The 19,685-nt window shown below is 43.2% G+C and overlaps 1 protein-coding gene across 2 annotated transcripts in view; it reads right to left on the bottom strand.

Moving 5' to 3' along the window:
• The window catches only part of COL4A5 (collagen type IV alpha 5 chain), a 669,904-nt gene that overhangs the window by 535,093 nt on the left and 115,126 nt on the right, over positions 1 to 19,685 (bottom strand). The window contains exons 42-51 of one of the 2 annotated variants that reach the window (XM_063313533.1): positions 14,184 to 14,317; positions 12,155 to 12,227; positions 11,345 to 11,416; positions 8,428 to 8,556; positions 8,218 to 8,316; positions 7,567 to 7,779; positions 6,769 to 6,946; positions 5,809 to 5,923; positions 3,536 to 3,708; positions 807 to 2,297 (exon numbers count right to left, since the gene is read on the bottom strand). In XM_063313533.1, the coding sequence (XP_063169603.1) occupies positions 2,216 to 2,297; positions 3,536 to 3,708; positions 5,809 to 5,923; positions 6,769 to 6,946; positions 7,567 to 7,779; positions 8,218 to 8,316; positions 8,428 to 8,556; positions 11,345 to 11,416; positions 12,155 to 12,227; positions 14,184 to 14,317 (1,268 nt within the window). In that variant the 3' untranslated portion in view covers positions 807 to 2,215. Of the gene's footprint in view, positions 1 to 806; positions 2,298 to 3,521; positions 3,709 to 5,808; positions 5,924 to 6,768; positions 6,947 to 7,566; positions 7,780 to 8,217; positions 8,317 to 8,427; positions 8,557 to 11,344; positions 11,417 to 12,154; positions 12,228 to 14,183; positions 14,318 to 19,685 lie in introns of those variants that run through there. The other variant, XM_063313535.1, reaches the window with a different exon arrangement.

The raw sequence follows: 19,685 nt of genomic DNA, 5'->3' as shown, positions 1-19,685 counted from the left end.
AAGTACAGTTATGTCTCCAAGTGACCTCTCCCTCCACAAAAGCAGATTGGAATATTAGAACAATATTCTAATATTATTGAATAACTTGAATAATATTCAAGTTATCAAGGGGGAAAACTGACTTATGAGGTCGTTTCCTACCTGATGCTCCTAGAAATGGAGAAGAAACAGGTGACAGATGCACATCATCTCTTTTTTAGTATGTCTTGTATTTTAAAGTGCTCTTCAGTTCAGAAAAAAGTTTGAATCAGATCTTCTGGGGAAAAAAAGAAAATATCCCAGAGCTTGCTGTTATGACATTTTGCAGGACTGGAGGCTGTACATGATAATGGCATTCTCACGTGCAAAGAATGGCAGGTAGAGCCAGGATAATTTCCTGCCCCAAGTTGATTGAATCAAATGATGCAATCAATGCCACTTCTTCCCTAGTACTGTATTTAATAATTGCCTCCTTGGCTCATGTTGCTGGTTACAATCTGCCTAAAAAAATGGAAGCTTGTGCCCCCACCTAGTTTTATACACTATGCCAGGCCCCCCTCCCTAAAAATATTGCATGCAGCCCTTCAGCCTCTGTAAAGCAAAGGAAGATAAATGCTGGCTTTACTTAACCAAGATTGGAGGACTCTGGTTTGGAGAAGATGTCTCTCTATTTGATACCAATGCACAAGCGTGTATAAAATGGTCTCCATAGTTACCCTATGAGATATTTATAAGAAGTTTGACTCGGGGGCATTTTTCATTGGAAGGAACCACAACACAAATAAAGAAATTCACCAAAGAAGCAGGCCGATATGAACAACATAGTCTTCACTAGTTTTTCACTTTATTTCAGCCAAAAGGATTTTCAAAGTGTACAGTTATTTGGATAGAATACTAGATGTTATGTCTGGGGAAAAGTGGATTTGGGTGTGCATTGTGTGTACATGAAATAATAGTTATAAAATTTGTGCTACCTGTATATTTTGAAGGTATGATCAGCTGAACCAACATAAATTAATACCATTCAAACGAATGACTTTCTGTTTGTTTCCTTGCAGAGGACCATAAAACCGTCTTCCTGCATTAGATGCTCTCTGATGGGTTGGATCCCAGTTCCTACAGTCCTTAATCAGCATGGCTGTTAGTGGTGTTTTCTAAGCTAGAGATTCCCTAAACGAAGGGAACAGTTTAGGAAGGATGCTGATCTAAGTATTTCACAGAATATGCAAAAATAAAACCCTTTAAAATTATTTTTCTGCTTTTTTTTTGCTCTTATGGACAAATAAAATTATCAAGAGTGGCATACAGTATAGACATTAACAGCTCTGTTTTTCTTTTAAAAAAGGCTACAGCATTATTATACATTTTTCAAATAAAACGTGACCCAAACTTGGGGAAGAAAATAAAACTTTTAAAACTCAGTAGTAGTTTGCTGGGAGAGAGAGAGAGAGAGAGAGAGAGAGAGAGAGAGAAACCAGATCTGTTGTAGCCATTTACCAGCTGTATAATATTGTCTCCTGCTTTTAAGTTGGCATTTCTCAGCTTTTTAATATATATATTTATTTATATATTTTATATATATATATATATATATATATATTTATATATATATAGGTTTGCTTGATTTCTTTTGGTGAAGTCAGTGAGCTTAGGCTGGCTTGTGTCTAAACGGTGGAGAAGTTAGAAACTAAAAAAAAATGTGTTTACACAATATACACATTTCATTACTTACAAAGGAAAAAAAATAAGTTTAAACATTTCATATCAAAATCCGGGGATACAGTAGGATCAATAGCACCACGATGTCAGGTTTCTTGGCAAAGCACAGTCTTCTCCTTGCAGGACTTTTTTTTTGGGGGGGGTGGCATCTTCTTTTCAGTGGGACAACTTGGGAAAGAACATTTGCAGTCCTAGCAGGAAAAGGCTTATTTTTCAATCGTTCCAATCCTCAACGTTTTGAATAGCTTTTCAAATGGTCAGTTCCCTTGACCAATTCTTTTAATTAATTAATTCATTCATTAGCAAAATTTCTAACCCACCCCAATCCTCAAAGCACAAGATGTTGGCTTTTGGGATCAGCTTCAGGCTGAGGGAGAGACACTGGAATCTGCATCAACTGGAGCATTTCTTCTTTAAAGTTCTTTTTTTGCACAATAGCACCATTATTATAGCTGAAGGACAGTGCATTAAAAGATTTCTCAGTTGCTGTGGTGTTTTTTAATAAAAGTCTGACGCATTACGTCCTCTTCATACATACTTGGCATCGACTTATACGTGCCCGTAGGTCACCAGCCTTGAGAGTCTCCGACTGAGGTTTACTGGTTAACAGAAAGGCAAAGAGGAAACACGGTGAATTGGTGGAAAGTAAGGATGGAAAACATCTAAGCCAACAAGCCCTGGTCAACCCCCAGAATTATCCCATTGTCCCCCAAGGTTCTCTGCCTCCATGCCATGTCCAGTGGGAAGGGTTTCCTCCTGCTGCACCCAAAATTGCTCTGCAGGATCTCCTTATTAGGGGAGGACCCTATCATAGTGAGGAGCTACCTTAAATGCCACCTTGAGCTTCTTGAAGGCAGTAGAACTCAATGCCTAGTTGTATCAGTGACCTCCAGAAAATACAGCTTCAAAGCTATTTTCAGAAGGTGGGTGGGTGGTCTTGTGAATGCCTATTTCTGAATGCTGGGCAGTCCATTTTGTGCAGAAGAGTGATGTCATCACCTTGATGAAAACCCAAGTTCACTTTGATTCTCCTCTCCTTTCCTTTTTGCACGGAGAGGTTTTAGATCATAAATCTGAGGACCTTGCAGCGACACCGGGGTTCCCCTTTGAAGACTATTCATTTTTTTGGCTGAAGCAAAGGGCAAGGGTGCTTAAAAAGAAATAAAGCCCGAGAGCTGCCGAGAACAGCAATAGTTTTCACAGGCTTGTCACCCCACTTATTTTTAGTTCCTTTTCCTTAAGCGATAATAACTAGGAAGGTTGCAAGCTGCAAAGCGAAGTATCAGCCCCAAACATCACGGTCATGGTCCAAGAATGCTCCTGGGACTGCAGGGATCTCAGAAGCGTTCTTAATAAAAATAATGGGAGGTCGTAGCTCCATGCTTTGCTGGGAAACATACCCATCTGAACAGAAAATAACAATAAGGTGAATGGAAAAGGGCATCTTCTGTATATTTTGCGATGCCCATCCTCATCCTGGCAGGCATTTTGCAAGAATGCCCATAACATATTCTCAAAATTCCAAAGGTTCCCATCGATCCTACAAGGTTGGGATTCTGAGATACAGAAAGTGTTGTTCCTTGAACAGCTCTGGTGCGATTGTTCAGCTGCTGGGTTTCTACATCATGCTAAGCCATAATGAACTGTTTGCTGGGATCTGGTTCAGTGTGCTGTGTGAACCCAGCCCTCATGGCTAGTATCAGTGATGGGTGCCTTAGTGTGATGGGTGAACTGACCCACCCTGGTTCATTCAATCAGCTACAGTTAAAGGAACCAGGGCTTAGCATGATGTGTGAACCCAACTTGTGCATTAAAAAAAGGACGGAGGCACACTTACTTAAACATTTCTGCTATTTCCACAGTTGCCAGCCAAAAACTGTATGAATTGGCATAATAGTTGCAAGTCCCTCGGCCATGGCACTCGATGAAGGGGGCTGAGCGGAATTCCTCAAGGCAGGAACCAGGAGAAGCCAAGGCCTGTCCGGATCCCTCTGCCCCAGCGCTGGTGTGCTAAAACAAACCAGATCACTCTGTGTCAATCAATGACCACTGTAAGCCATTCCAGAGACACTTTTCTTCTCCCAACATACAGGCTTTTGCAGGAGGAGTGCCCCAGAAACAAGTTTCATTGTATTCAAGTTGCCTCCAAGGAAAGACCTCAGTTGCGAGAAGTACCAAAATGTTTAGTATAAAAGAAAGGAGAGTAATTGCTCCTGACAATCTTCTGTAGGATCCCTACAGGGATCAACTTGAGGCCCTCTAGGGAATCCACTCTTGGACATTAGCTTTCTCCCACTATGGATCTGAAAGAACTGGCGTTCAATGGCCTTTGAATAGGGAGAATGAAAACTGGAAGCCTGTCATCATCGTTATCCTGAATCATCCTAAGGTTTAATGAAACCAGAATGACAGACATATATGCTTGGCAACCCTTCCCCAGTCAGAAGCTTTCCAGATTCATTGGGTCATCCATCCCATTATCAGCAGCTGAGCCTTAGAAGAGTTGTAGTTGGATGCATCTGGAGCGCACCTCGCTCGAGAAGGCTGATCCATTAGCTGCTGACGGAAATCTCTCAAAACACACGTCAGAGGAACAGGGCTAACTCCAGGTCTGAGAAGACTTTAAGGCAACGTGTGGTGCCAGGGTCTCAACAGGTCTCCTCTGATGGGCCACTGATGTTTATAGCAGATCTGACAAAGACTAGCTTGATTTCCTGGTGGCATCATTTTACTACTTTGCCACAGGGAAATTTAAAATGACAGCATTAATGCTTGCCAGCCGCCATGAGGATCAGGATAAATGAAGAGAGAGCCACCTAGGCAGAACATAAAGTCCATATAAAACCTGCAACTAAAGCTTTTAAAGATGCTAACTCTCCCTATTAGGATTCATATACAGGTAGTCCTCAACTTACAACCATTCATTTAGTGACTGTTTGAAGTTACGATGGCACTGGAAAAAGTTACTTGGAGCTGGTCCTCGCACTTATGACCATTGTAGCATCCTTGTGGTCATGTGATCAAAATTCAGGTGCTTGGCAACCAGCATGTATTAACAACAGTTGCAGCATCTCAGGGTCATGTGATCACCATTTGCGATCTCCCCAGCCGGCTTCTGACAAGCAAAGTCAAATGGGGGAGGCTGGATTTGTTTAACAACCATGTGATTCACTTAATGACTGTGACAAAAAAGTTGTAAAATTGGGCATGACTCATTTAACGACCACCTCACTCAGCGATGGACGTTCAGGTCCCAATTGTGGTTGTAAGTCTAGGACTACCTGTATGTTTTTTTTTAGAGTGACAGCCAACAATGATAAGCCAACCTTGGCTGATCCCTTAACATATGAAACAGGCTCAGCCCATCGTAAGGCTTGGATGGGAGACCACCAGAAATCCCCAGGCTGGGAAGTCAAAACCACATCTTGGCAAATGACAATGGCAAGCCAATTCCCTATTGCTACCAATCAAACCACACAAACACGTCCATGAACACATCAGGAGACATGTTTGACTTGAGGACTCTCTTCCCTTTTTAAACCGTTGCCACTTGTAAGCCACCCAGAGCACAGATAGCCAGCAGACACATCTATGCCAGCCTTCCCCAATTCCTTAGCCAGCATGGGCATTGCAGAAAATTCAGGAAGTTAAAGCCCACGCATCTGGAGGGCACCGAAGTTGGGAAAAACCAATCTATGACTTTAATTCTCTAATTCCTCATTTAGGGTGCACTCTCTCTCAGTCAGCTCTATGAGGTAGACCTGATCAGGACACCAACACCAGCAAGGAAGACTAGAACTGTACTTCATTGAGACAGGCTATAACGACAGAATCTTGGAAGTCTGGCCACGTCTTCCCTTAAAAGTCCCTTTTAAAGACCTCCCACCTCTCTGGACATAACGCATGCTTTTTTGCACTGATGTTTTCCACACGGCCTCTGGATTCCTTCTCCAAGGTCATCACCCTGGCTCCCTACATTCTCCTAGGTCAAAGTTTTCCTCTCTTCCTCCTCCTTTTTTCCACGTATCCTAGTCCTCTGTGCCTGAAAGGGACAACTAAGATGGACAGACCTACAGACATCTGGATCCATTTAGCAAAGGCACCACATACCATCATGAATGAATATCCAATCCATAGTGAGTTCCAGCCCTGTGGACAGGAGGGGATTTGAATGGTCTGGCTGTGGACTGCTATAACCATAGCAGAAGCTTCACAGACTGTGCAACTAAAAGGGGAGGGGGGTAGGGTGAGGATATGGGAAAAGAAGCCATATTAAAAGATTGAAAACAACAACAGCAGAGCAATAGTTCGGCAACCTGTTTCATCCATGGGCCAACCAGATGTTCCAGGGAGGTCTATAAGCAAGACACATGCTCAGAAGTCCCCTCCAGTTTGCTCTTCTCATCAGCTGGCATTCAGTGGCATCCTGTCTCCAATCAGGAAGGCTCTTTTGAACCACGAAGGCCTCTAAGAATTGGTCGATACCTCCTCTTTTAAATATGTCTAAGTGAAGGTCAGGGAATTGACAACCTTCCAGATACTGCTGGGAGCTGCAAGGTCGAAGGCTGCTGGGAATTGTAGTGATCAAGGTTCGGAGAGCCACGATATCAACCCCTGATTCTAAGCTATGTCTGGTAGAATTCCACAAGTTAATTTGGGGTTAGGCAAAGATGGACATGATGCTTCTACGTCTTGAGTTTAATGTCCATCACTGGAAGACCACATTTCAGAAGAAGGCAAAGTAACTGCTCTTTTACTATTGAGCTGCGGGTCCTATATGAAAGTGTAGCTGCTTTCATATCGGAACATAAGATGCTGCCTACAGCTTTCTAAGTATTCAACCCTATCTGGGATTGGAATTCCTCCGCGTGAAACAAGAAATGCTTTACTTTATATATAAAGGCGCATCCTACGTTAAACATATCCTAAGTTTCTGGTAGCCTTGGAGAACTGGTTGCATGGTTTCCCATGTGCAACATCAGCCTCATCATATAGAAGGCCAAGAGAAACCAGCAAAGGACATGCGTGATTTTCTCTGCTCTACTTCAAATCCAGGCGTCCCTTGCTCACCGGCTAATAAAAGGTTGGATGCTCTTTCCAGTTAGTGGCTCCATGCTCATTGGCATCGGCTCAGGAGTGGAAAGCCAATAAGAGTAGTCATTTCTAGATGCAAAATTACAGACGTTGTTGATGTTGCAGAACATGAAGGGCATGGTGCTGAAACGTCGGAGACAGCTGCCAGCAGTGCCTAGCAAACAAGAGATGCCATTCATATCAATTAGACATCGAACCAAGCTTGTCTTCCACATCGGCGGGATAGCTTTTCCCAATCTGGCACTCTATAGATATGTTAGGACTACAGCTCCCAGAATTCCCAGCCAACACAAGGACCCCAGGAGCTGCAGTCCCAACACATCTGCAGTGTGCCAGGTTGGCGAACACGACAGGAAAGGGTCTTGACACTGTTCTTACATTTTTCATAGTTCTACTGCAGGAGATGCTCCCTAAGCACTGTTCCTGAAGATGTAGATTCCATCTCAATGGATGGTCAAGTGGCCTTGGATGAGGAAGAGCAGTGGCTTTGGGTACAGCCCCCCACCCAGATTTATTTTGTGGCTCTGCACAAAACCTCCAGTAAAATGGATCCATTTTACAAGATTCTCATGGATGCAGTGACAGAAGAAATCTCCTAAGCTTCAGCCAAGCCACTACTTCCCCAAAGTGCCACTCCAAGCTGCTTTAGAAAAGAAAGAAAGAAAAAAACACACAGTAGGACTGAAATATGAATTATGATTATAACAGAAGTGGCTGCCAATGCCAGCTTCATTTAAAAAAAAAAACCCACCCACAGCATACATGGAACCTTACCCAGATCCTGCCCATGAGCTCTCTCATTTCCTTGCACATAGAGAAGAGAAAATCCATCATAGATCCGTATGGTTCCTGGTGGGCAGAAGGGTGTGTCGGTGGTTTGGCTGTGACGAGTTATAAGGAATCCATGGGCAACCGAACCTGGTCCTGGAGGTCCAGGAGGACCTTGCAATCCATCAGGGCCAGGAGTTCCCTGTGAACCCCGCAAACCTGTTTGCACAGGATGAACAAAGTCAACCACACCTCTTCCCAGATGGACAGATGCAAATCTGAGATCTCAAAACAACAGGCTTTCTAAATAGGTTGGGCAAGCCCAAAGTTGACATATCTTCTCCGGGACAAATTTTGGGTAGACTTCCCTCAAGATCAGTTCAAGAGGCTTTGCTTCTGATCTTATCCTGACACCGCTGAAACAAGACACATTGTGACATATGACACAAGGCATTCCATGGCATTGTTTTGCACTGGGTTTGACACCACCCTGCCTCTTTTCTGTCAATAAAAGCTGAAGAAAAGCTTCCAAAAATCCTTTCTGGATATTCAGTTGAACCCCCAAATTACAGTGGGTCTGTGTCTCTCTTTATTGCTTAGCTCCCTCCCACCCCTGCTTCCCTATTCTCATCAACAGAGATGGTACATTCACTCTACCTGGCTGGCCTGGGAGTCCTCTCTCCCCTTTACGTCCTGCTGGACCATCAAAACCAGGAAGACCATCACGTCCAATATCACCAGGGAGACCAACTGCACCTATGAATTAATTTAGATTACTTGCAAACGCCCTTGAGCACTTATGATATTGCCTGAGATGAATGTCTATTTGCTTTCATCCAAACTGTTACATGTCCAGGAATGACTTACCTGGCAAACCTGGAGATCCTGGGAGTCCAGGTAGACCTTTCATTCCAGGCTGCCCTTGAGGACCCAGTGGTCCTTGATCACCTTTAACCACAATTGTTTGTCCAGCTGGGCCAGGTATCCCTGGAGGACCTAGGGTAAAGGAAAGGTTGAGAACTGTAGACAATTTAATCAGGTGGTCCTTTGGATGGTTCATGAAAAAGGATGGAATAAGACAAGGTAAATATCTGCCATTATCAAATCCCACTAGAAGAGAATGAATTAGCTCCATCCTGGGCTCAAAACTGTTTTTTTCAGACTGAGCTAGAGCACAGACTGGTCTATCTGTTGTAGATTCTGCATCCTGCTTGGTACTGACCAGGACAAAGGATATATGATCTAATAAATAAATATGCCAACAAGAATTCCAGCAACAATCAATTTTGTTTTATGGATTCCAAAGCTTCCTAAAACTTGCCTCCTAGAGCTGAGAAGGCCAGCTGCTTACAGAGAAGGCTTCTGAGTCATGGCTAAGCTTGCTGCTATTGCTATTATTATTCTGCCAAACAATCTGCCTTTTAAACACTTGACATCTGGAACAAAGGATAGACACCAATTTTAGCTACCAATTATACTCAGCAATACTGGGACTCAGTCTGATCTAGATTGGGTCCACGATTTGCATTTTCTCCCACTGCTCTGTTATTTTAAGATTTTGTCTGTCTGTATTTCCCCCTCTCTTGAGTCCTACCCATCATGAAAAAAGAATGCCACGTAGCGTAGGGTTTATTTGACTCTGAGGCTTGCACCAAACAAGAGCGTGGACATGCCCTGGGGCCCTCTTTTATTCTGCTGTCTTCTCATAATGGTGGCTTCATCTCAGCTCCCAAGTAAGACAGCCTTATCCTTAGGGGTTGAAGTAGTATTTAATATTTCAACACTGTCCAAGAGAAGCTTCAAGATAGGAAATATCTGTAAGACTATCTTTTCCTTTTCTTAGAGGAAAGTAGAGGACTGCAGTGCCTAGGAGGACAGTGCAAGAGAAGGAGGACACGGACCAGCAACAGGAGCAACTTTCACACTAGCTTAGTGTTCTGCCTGCTGCTCAAAATTATTTTGTGAATGGGAAGTTTATTGTACAACACCGCTTGCATTCACTCTAGCACAGACCTTAAGAAAATTGGATTTGGAATATATTGTTGAGGTTATGAGACAATACTTCATGTTTGTTTGTTTGTCCGTTCAAGGGTGTCCAATTCTCAGAGACTGCCTGGACAAGTCCCTGCAGTTTTCTTGGCAAGGTTTTTCAAAATGGGTCTGCCATTGCTTCCTTCCTAGAGCTGAGAGAGAGTGACTGGCCCAGGGTCACCCAGCTGGCTTCATGCTTAAGGCTGGACTAGAACTCCCGGTCTCCCAGTTTCTAGCCTGATGCCTTAACCACTACACCATGCTGGCTGTTTACTTCATGTATAGATTAAGCTAAAAGGATATAGGAAGGATCTGCATTAAGAGGTGCTAAATGTTGAAAACCATATATACTAGTCTCCTTTGGGGGGAGATGGGCAGTGATAAAATTTGCTGAATGAATGAATGAATGGATGAACAAATTGCTTTTGAAAGGAGCACCACATAGCAAACTCTTGCTTTGCTTGTTGTGAACTACTGCTGCAGTGGGGGAGGAAGGGAACCAGTAGACTTTTGATTATCCATCTCTGCTGGTTAGATTTTCCATTTGTATTCTAACAAGCATAACCTCTAACAAGCACGAACTGAATGAGCTGAAGGCAAAGAGAGAGAGAGAGAGAGAGAAAGAACAAGAAATTGCTGTAAGATTCCCTACTTTTAAGAAGAATGTAGACAAACCAGAATGCCTGCGGATAAAGGTAACCTTTTTGGTATGAAAAATGGGTCCTGTGGGAAAAGGTTGAAGGAAAGGAGCATGTTTAGTTGGTAAGATGAGAAGTCTGACAGAAGCCAGGTGAACATTCTTCAAATACCTGAAAGGCTGTCACAGAGAAGAAGGGAGATATTTGCTTGCCACTTCCCCAGAGCACAAGGCTAAATCCAACAGCATCAGTTGTGAAAGAGTAGATTCCAGATGAACCTCTAAACAAATGTCTTCACCATCAAGCCCTTAAGTCAAATATGGCTTTAATTTCATCTAACTGTTGGCCTAATTTTAAAATTCCTATGCCTGAGATCAGTTCAAAGCTTTGTAAGTGTGATTTGGGAGAGAAGAAGATGCCAAAAGAAGAACATGGGGGTGTTAGAGACAGACTGGTTGTTCCCACCCACCGCTTGCTTTGATCCTGCCCACCATATGTCCCACTTCAGGAGATTATCTCTTCAAGAACGTACCCTTCAGTAGTGAAAAAAGGTTGCCAACTCTTCTCTGGAATAATGGTCTCCAATAAGACCCCAGACAGCATTTGCTGGCCATGTACAGTTCCCCTATGTCAAAGGAATAGGCTGGACTAAATGACCCACATCATCAGCACACAACTGGTGGTCACCCATCCCTAAGTATTTAAATCTCACATTGGTTAAGCCACTCGTGGCCTCTGACGAAGTGATCTGCAGCTCATAAAACCGATGCCTTAAAATAAAAAGTGGATAGTCTTAAAGGTGCTTCCAGACTCTGATTTTTTGGACTACCCTAAACTAATACAGCTCTCTTCCTACAGTCTCTCAAAATCATGTGTTTGATTCACTCAACCTTCCCAGATCCATAAGGGCATAGCCTTTGCGTGGCTGGAATCTTATTAAATCTTTCCTCTAGAACTGCTGAATTCACTTGATTAAAGTGTAGCATGTGGGCATTTTTCTATGCTGTGAAACCATGTTATGTTACCTTGCTTTTAAGAAAATAATGAAAATATTAAAAAAAACAACAACTAACAACGGAAGCCATCTCCTTTAGCATTCATCTCAGAATTCCTACCTGGGGAGCCAGGGGATCCAGGGTCTCCTCCAGGGCCAGAAGGTCCTGAAGGTCCAATGAATCCCTTCAAACCTGAAAAGCCAAAACCACACAAGTCAATACATGATGGGCATCAAAGGCCTATGCTTTGTCCTGCCAGCCTCATTGGATAGTTCTTTTGTTTAGCTCTCTCAAAGGGGAGATATCATGCATGCATAAACTTCCCAAATGTTATTTATCTCATTGAGAGATGCATAATGTATGGCCTTCGTGGGTCCCCTAACCTCCTTTATTGGGCCCGTGGAGCTGACTAAGATTGCACCAACCGCATTTGGTGGAAAACCACAGTAAAAAGGGCCAAAGTCTATCTCGATAAACAAGACGAGACTGGAGGAAATGGCCCAACATTTCTACCTTCCCATGGGCCAAGACCTCAAGCAAGAGGAATCTTCTGATATCTTTTTACATCACCTTGCAATATTTTGACTGAAATTGTTAGAAACCATTACTAAAAAATCTCTTTTTTTCTTTGAGATTTTAGAGTGGAAAGTTTGGAAGCATTCCTCATAGTTACCCCCAAACCTGCGGTCTGGATATGTTGCCATGGGGGAAGCAACCTGTGATAAAGAATCAATAAAGCCATGGAGAAGGTCTTCCAAGGCTGACTTTAAAAGCAGCCATTTTTAGAGGGCAGGGAAAGGAGAAATAAAAATGTTTTTTAATTTATTCAAAAGATTTGTATGGCCGCCCTTCTAAAAACACAGCTCTGGGTGTGAGTGACCTTGACCAAGGACTCTTAGTCCAAGACAGGGCACATATTGTTCTGAGTACCTGGGAATCCTGGTACTCCTGGAACACCTGGATCTCCTTTCATCCCGTTCAGGCCTGGACGGCCAGGTTCACCCTGTGTCATCACAATAATGGTTATTATTTCCATCATCAAAGGATGTCAAAGGGAAACAAAGAAAATCAGCTGAGAAGCAAAGGAGAACTTGCTTTAACGGTCAATGAGAAAGAGAAGGTTGGGTAAGAAACATGGGAAGAATGAGTACTCATCAGCCATTAAGGGCATTCTCTGATACTGAAGCATAGACACAGGAAGTGCTGCTTAATGGCTGTGGTGAAGAGCAATCACAGCCCGCCCAACTGCAGGCAAACTTGAAGCTTATCCTTTGAAGGACGTCCATCAGAAGGGCACCTGCACCTCAGCCTCTAGGGAAGTGTATTATTCAGATCTGAAGAAGGAAACACGTTTTTAGATCTGGTGCAAATTATATGTTGCTGCCTCAGTAACAAACACATGCACTGTGTTACCATGAAAGCTCAGGGAAATGTGTGGTTTCTTTCAGATGCCACCAACACGTACAATGAATGTGGCCACATCAGATCTGAAGCACCTTTCCTGCTTCAGATCCAAACAGTGCACACTCCTATCAGCTTCGGTTACTTTCCAAGCCATCCTGTGACATTCGGCTTGCAGAAGGTACCTGAACACCTGAGCCATGTGGTAGAATGATCTGAAATGGTCCTTCTGAAAATGTCCTAACATAGGTCCTTGCTTCTGTGCTTCTAATCTGCTTTCAAAAGCAGATTCCCCACCATAATTATGGTTTACAACATTCTGCCTCAGTCCGGTCACTGTAGGAGTGCATTTTATCTGGACCCCTTCAGATGTGAGCTATGGGAGAGGACTGCATTAGAAAAACAAGAGGGTGCGTTCAGGAAGATTTAATTTGACTTCCCTGTAGTTACAATTAAATACTTTTAATACGACTACTCCCCCCAATCACATCGAATGGGCTTTGTGGGAGGGCTATCCATCACTTTGCGGGCTTGCAATCAGCCCCAGGCTGTGCCCCCTTACTTCAGTGACTAAACCCAAAGGCTGCATTCACATCCCATGCTAAGCCCTGGCAAGGAAAGAAATATATGCATGTTTTGGCTAAGTGTGCATTCTAAAGCTGTTCCAACACCTCTTGAGGGCAGCAGGCTAGAGAAGGCTGATTTAGAATTGGATTTATGCTCTTCACCCCAAAGCTGGTGTTTTTATAATTCCAAAGGGTATTTGCAGATTTTGTTGTTGTTTATTCGTTCAGTCACTTCTGACTCTTTGTGACTTCGTGGACCAGCCCACGCCAGAGCTTCCTGTCGGTCGTCACCACCCCCAGCTCCCCCAGGGATGAGTCTGCCACCTCTAGAATATCATCTATCCACCTTGCCCTTGGTCGGCCCCTCTTCCTTTTGCCCTCCACTCTCCCTAGCATCAGCATCTTCTCCAGGGTGTCCTGTCTTCTCATTATGTGGCCAAAGTATTTCAGTTTTGCCTTTAATATCATTCCCTCAAGTGAGCAGTCTGGCTTTATTTCCTGGAGGATGGACTGGTTTGATCTTATTGCAGTCCAAGGCACTCTCAGAATTTTCCTCCAACACCACAGTTCAAAAGCATCTATCTTCCTTCTCTCAGCCTTCCTTATGGTCCAGCTCTCGCAACCATATGTTACTCCGGGGAACACCATTGCTTTAACTATGTGGGCCTTTGTTGTCATTGTGATGTCTCTGCTCTTAACTATTTTACTGAGATTTGTCATTGCTCTTCTAAGGGGAATGTCCTTGCCTGCTTACCTTAAACATCAGCCATAAGTGAGAAAAAAAAGCAAACTTTCTCTGCCTGCTTGTTCTGCTCACTCTCCTATGAAGGTGCCCTTCCAGATAAACAACTAACATTCCCAGGCTTGGAAAGAAACACCGCCCAAGTCAATGGAATTTATTCTCAAGTTAAAGAGGTACAAAATCCCCATCCCCATCTCTTGGTTCCACTGTGCTAGAAACCAACCTTCTGGCCCGTCCATTTTGCACTCACCGGGCGTCCAGATGACCCCTGATCTCCCTTCAGTCCTGGCAGTCCGGGCTGGCCTGGCTGGCCAGGGTTTCCTTTTTCTCCTTTCACACCCCCAAGCCCGGGTGGCCCACGGGGTCCTTCGGGCCCAGGAAGACCTTCAAGTGGCAACACAGAATGGGTGGGTCAGTGCGGCATCACTCCGGTTAGAATCAGCATTCTCACCAGCGGGGCCTTGGGCTAAAAGGCCATGCCCCTTAGGACTGTGGGCAATTTTAGGTTCAGGGTGGAGCAGAGCCAAGGAAGGACGTGCCCAGCAGTCTGGGTGGTTCCGCTACATTGATCTATAACAGGCTGTACCTTCGTTTCTGAGCATTGATTGTCAAAAGTAGATTTAACCTTTTCATATTTCATTCATTTGATTGCTTCTTGGCCTTTTGGGTGAGATCAAGTACAGGTAGTCCTCAACTTACAACCACAATTGGGACTGGAACTTCAGTTGCTAAGTGATGTGGTCATTAAGTGAGGCATCACATGACTGCAACCAATTTTATGACCTTTTTGGCTGTGATCGTTAAGCGAATCATGTGGTCATTATGTGAATTCTGCTTCCCCCATTGATTTTGCTTGTTGGAAGCTAGCTGGGAAGGTGGCAAATGGCAATCACGTGACCCAGGGACGCTGCAACCATCGGAAATACATGCTGGTTGCCAAGCACCTAATCTTGATCACATGACCGCGAGGATGCTGAGACAGTCTAAGTGTGAGGACAGGTCATAGGTCACTTTTTTCAGTGCCGTCGTAACTTCGAATGGTTGCTAAATGAATGATCATAAGTCAAGGACTACCTGTATTCTCTGATTAGTTTTATTCTATATTGGGACCAGCTGGGGGAGCACACTGATTTTTGGGGACAGCATGGAGAGGGAACAGGATGGTACAAAGTTGAATGTACCATGTCACAATGGTAACATTTCCTCTTTTTTTTTTTAAAAAAAAAGATGCATTCATAGAATCCTTGGGTAGGAAAGGAAGTTTGGGTCTTCTAGGCCAGCCCCCTGCCCAGGGGAGGAGTCCTCAGACCAGCCGCTATCCAACCTTTAGCTTGAAACCCTCCTGTGATAGAGCGCCCATGCCTCCAGGAGACAGGCTGTTCCGCTGCTTAATAGCTCTCACAGTCAAGACATGGGGGGGGGGTTCTTTGTATTTCTAATGGCTCAGTTTGTTAGGGATGATCACTAGAGCTCTATACATTCCCCCAGAATTGTAGGGAACTATTGCAACCACAGGGAGCTCAGAACTGCCACAAAAGAGGGTTTATGGGTCCCCAGGTGATCTCCTGAGGCCTTGCAGAGTGTAAAGAGACGCTACACGCAGAGGTGAGGAGAAGAACAAATACCTTTGGTGGACATTTTCATATCAATGAAAGCAACTTTTGCAGTGTTTGGTCAACAAACTCAACGACTGTTGAGCACATTTCATCATCTATGGTTTCTGCTTTCGTCAGCAGACAAAAATGGGGACTAACAAGCTCATGATTATTAGTGAAATGGAACCCATGAAGATAAAGAGCACAGGCCCAGGGGAAGGCACAGTCCCAGTCTTTGGGACAATCTTCCCATGTGGGTTGAGTTCCTCTTCCATTCGCTGGAAGCAAGCCAAGGGGTGGTGCCCTTTCATTTTTTTTCCAGGCATTTCAGCAAATTCAAGGTGATCGTTAATAGTAACAGTTTAATGTGGAAACAGTCTCTGGCATCTTAAATGAAAAATGAGACTAAAGCACACAATGCTTTTCATTTCTTAAATGCAGAATGTAGATACTAATCTATGAACACTAAATCAGAATTTCCCCATCCTGATATCCTCCAGATGAGTTGGAGTTGAACTCCTATAATATTCAACTGGCATGGCCAGAGCTGGAGAAGACTGATTTAAATGAATTAACTGGGTGTCTCTCCTGGAGATGCTGGCAATTTTCTCTATGCTATTCCTGCCCTATGAATAGGATGTTCTTAAATCAACCATTTAGTTTAAGTGTTTTTTTTAAGTTTGATTGCCGAAGGGAATGTTGATCTCAAAACTCATGACACTCTTTCAGCCGTAGAAGAAGAAGGCACAGATAACATATATTGAGGGGCAATAGTCCACCAAAACCAGCTTGCATTTTTAAGACTGCAAAATTAATGCCAACTGGAAAATTGTTTAGACAACAAAAAAGATGGACCTGGTAACTGTTATCCTATGTGAACAGAAACAGTAAGAAAGGTCTAATCACAATTCTTAAAATACTGGCAAGGTTCTGCTTAACAGTCCCTCTCCCCATGTGGTAGCTACTATAAGTGCAAAAGCCCCAGTTGTAAAACCATTTTTCAACACAATTAGAACAAACAGATTAGCTATTTGGTTTCCACATTTTCAACTCACAACTGAATTCAGAACCTGAATTTTGTTCAACTGTAACAGTGGTTCACAGAAACAAACCAGCTTCATAAAGTATGGTTGTGTTCACAAAATGTGCTTACACATGATATACTCATCCCCGTTCTCAAAGTTTGCACAACGTACAAAGCTAAAATGGGAGTGGGCTGGATTATGGTTCAACGCCTTGTGCTCCCACAGGTGACGTTTTGAAGTTGGCCTGGCTCAATTAATCATAGTTCAAGCGAACCATCGACTGCTTTAAATCTGGATATGACGCAAAACTGTGGATAGCTAAGTGTGAAAGAGAAAGCTCCTGATTTCTTTATGGCCACAAAGGACTGTGTTAATACGGGATAATGTTAAACCATGATTAACTGTTACATCTTATGCAACCAGGATCTACGTTAACAGCAAAATAACATTATCAAGCAACCAATACAGTCAAGCAAACTAGCCAAGTTAAGAATCTAACCTGGAGGACCTGCGAGAGTCAAGAGTTCACCAAAGACCAATGTTCGTTGTTAGGGGGAGAGATCAGATACCACATAGTGCAAAACAAGATGACTAGTTAGAATTAGCATACATGAGTTGATACTAAACAGTGAAAACCCTCTCACCAGCATATTTTGTATTTACAGGTTGCAAACATGCATGCACAGACAACCCCCTTTCCCACCACATCAAAACATATCATGTATCTCTAGACAAAATAATTTAGATATACAACTTATTCTGGTGATAAGGCTACTACAACAGTCTACGAAATCCGAACCTTGGCTGGCATACTACTGCACAAGACTCAGTATCTGTTAGTCCCAGGTAAACAACAAAAACATGTATTTTTATGACCATTTCACTGACTTGGCTGCATGAAGGATAACCTGGTTGAAATCAACTAGCCCCAATCCTCTAGCAGTACCTGTCCCAGTGACCTTGGGAATGTTTACCTACTTAAGGTCTCCTGTACTGTATCATTAATTGGGGTAAGAGGAAGAAGCTTACAGATGCACTATTTTTGAGGTTCCCAGGAAGAAAAGGTTCATTTTAGGTAACTTAAACTGTCTTGCAGATGTGAGCTAAAACAAGGTTCTTTTACACTGCTATTAAGACAAGAGCCCAGTCGCTGCTGTTGTAACCATCCTGAGTGCTATTAACCTAATTTTATTTACGTTAAGCATGATATGCCAGCTGTGTGGTTTATTGTATTTTATTGGTTGGTACAGACTCTGATAAAAATGATTCATTCATTCAACTAGCAATCTGAATGTCCCACCCTCACCGCACCCCCACGTCGATGGCCAGGGTAAGCTGTTTTTGCAGAAGGATCTGCATGGGCAACACTTTTTGGTGCAAGTGGTTTGGAATTTGAGGGAAGAAGCACAGCAATGGCAAGATTAGTGTTAGAAAAGGAAGTAAAGCAAGTATAAAAAGAATAGAAGGGAATTGAAACAAGGGTTGTTTCTACAGGCATGTAAATGCTGGTGATAATTCCCAGAATTCCCAGCCAGCGTGGCCAAAGAGAGGGTGCCACATTGAGGGAGAAAAAGGCTAAGCAAAGAAGTTGCCTCCCAGGGCAATTTTATGAATGGGAATTTAGAAGCCCACAAAAAGGTGATTTTTAGAAACAAGTGAAATATTGTTTTAACAGACTAACAGGGGAAAGGTGACTGTTATTCATGAATGGCTGTTAAATTAATAAAAACATCACTGTGCTGATTTCCATCATTTGCATGATGACATCACTATAAACTGATGCCAGATGCATCATTCGTGTGGCACCATGGCACCAATCACAGAAATCATTGCAGCAATGTGATCTGCTGCGCGCAAAGTCCTTCCTGTTGCAATCGACTGAATCAATGCTTCACTGCATGCATAAGCACCACCTCTGTACTGCAGAGTGAGAGGACACACAGCTGGCTTAGATCACCCAGTGGCCAGGCTTGCACACTGCATCAAGCCAAGGTTTGCTGAGGAACCACAAAACTTAGCTCTACACTGCAAGCTAAGGCCAAACTGTACAAAGCATTTGGCATCTTATTGAGGTGTGTGAACCTGGTCGCTCAGCTTCCTGGCATAACCGAGGCTTGAATTTGTATCTTGTGACCTCTGGGCCAAGTTGTACATTAGACCCAGTTGTAGGAAAAATTATTTTGATTTTGTTTAGATGGAAAGTAAATGTGGAAGGCTCTGCTTAGACATTCTGGAAAGAAGAGTTTACAGCCTTTTTTGCCTGATGGTCTCCCCCTTCCAACAGCAACTCTCTACAGTAGTTGATTTTTCCTTCCTAAGGAAAAGATAGGAGTCCCTGAACTGGAAGAAAAGCAGATGGGGTGGGAGGCGCTGAGCAGATCTGAGTTGGGGTGGTGCAAGCAGATTTGCTTGCACTGCCCAGAGTCCCTCTTTTGGGGGAGATGGGCAGTAATTAAATTTGAATAATAAATAAAAATAAATAAAAAATAAATTTGAATGGTAATACTGTATGGGCCAAAGGGAAGCTCTTCTGCTTCTTGTGGTTGGTTCCAACTCTGCTCATTCCATTGAAACAAACATCCCAAGGAAGTTCCTGTACATCCACTTCCATTTAAGACAAAGATTCTATCATCCATCCATCCATATCTCTATCATCATCATCATCATCAATCATCATCATCTATCAAATTTATATAGCCACACATCTCACCAGAAGTGACTGGGCAACATTTTGATGCAAAGACCAGACCCAGACTCTTGGGGCAGGGAGAGGGCAAGCTATGACGCAAAGTGTCTGGGACTGTGTCAAACAAAGGGCAGCCATGATCTTCCATGTTTCTCAGTTTGGTCCGGGGGACTGGTTTTTCCTTTTGCTTGAAAATGGTGCCAAACCCGGCAGCTGGGCTGTTGGATTTTAATCTCTGTGCACATTGTGGGGATATGTAAATGCTCTGGTTTATTTTGAGGTGGGATAAGGGTGAAAGAATACTTATCTGGTTTGCTTTTAGGGTTTGGCTGATTTCACTTATCTTTAACGATTTGGATTAAGATTATTGAGGTATAATAAAAAAATAATAAATGTCTATTTGGATGGTTTGGGGTTTAATATGATTGAGATTATTAAAATTGTTG

The sequence above is a fragment of the Candoia aspera genome, chromosome 12, assembly GCF_035149785.1.
Source record: "Candoia aspera isolate rCanAsp1 chromosome 12, rCanAsp1.hap2, whole genome shotgun sequence".
Classification (NCBI taxonomy): Eukaryota; Metazoa; Chordata; class Lepidosauria; order Squamata; family Boidae; genus Candoia; species Candoia aspera.
Note: the sequence above shows the minus strand (reverse complement) of the source record. Positions and strands in the feature narration are given on the sequence as shown.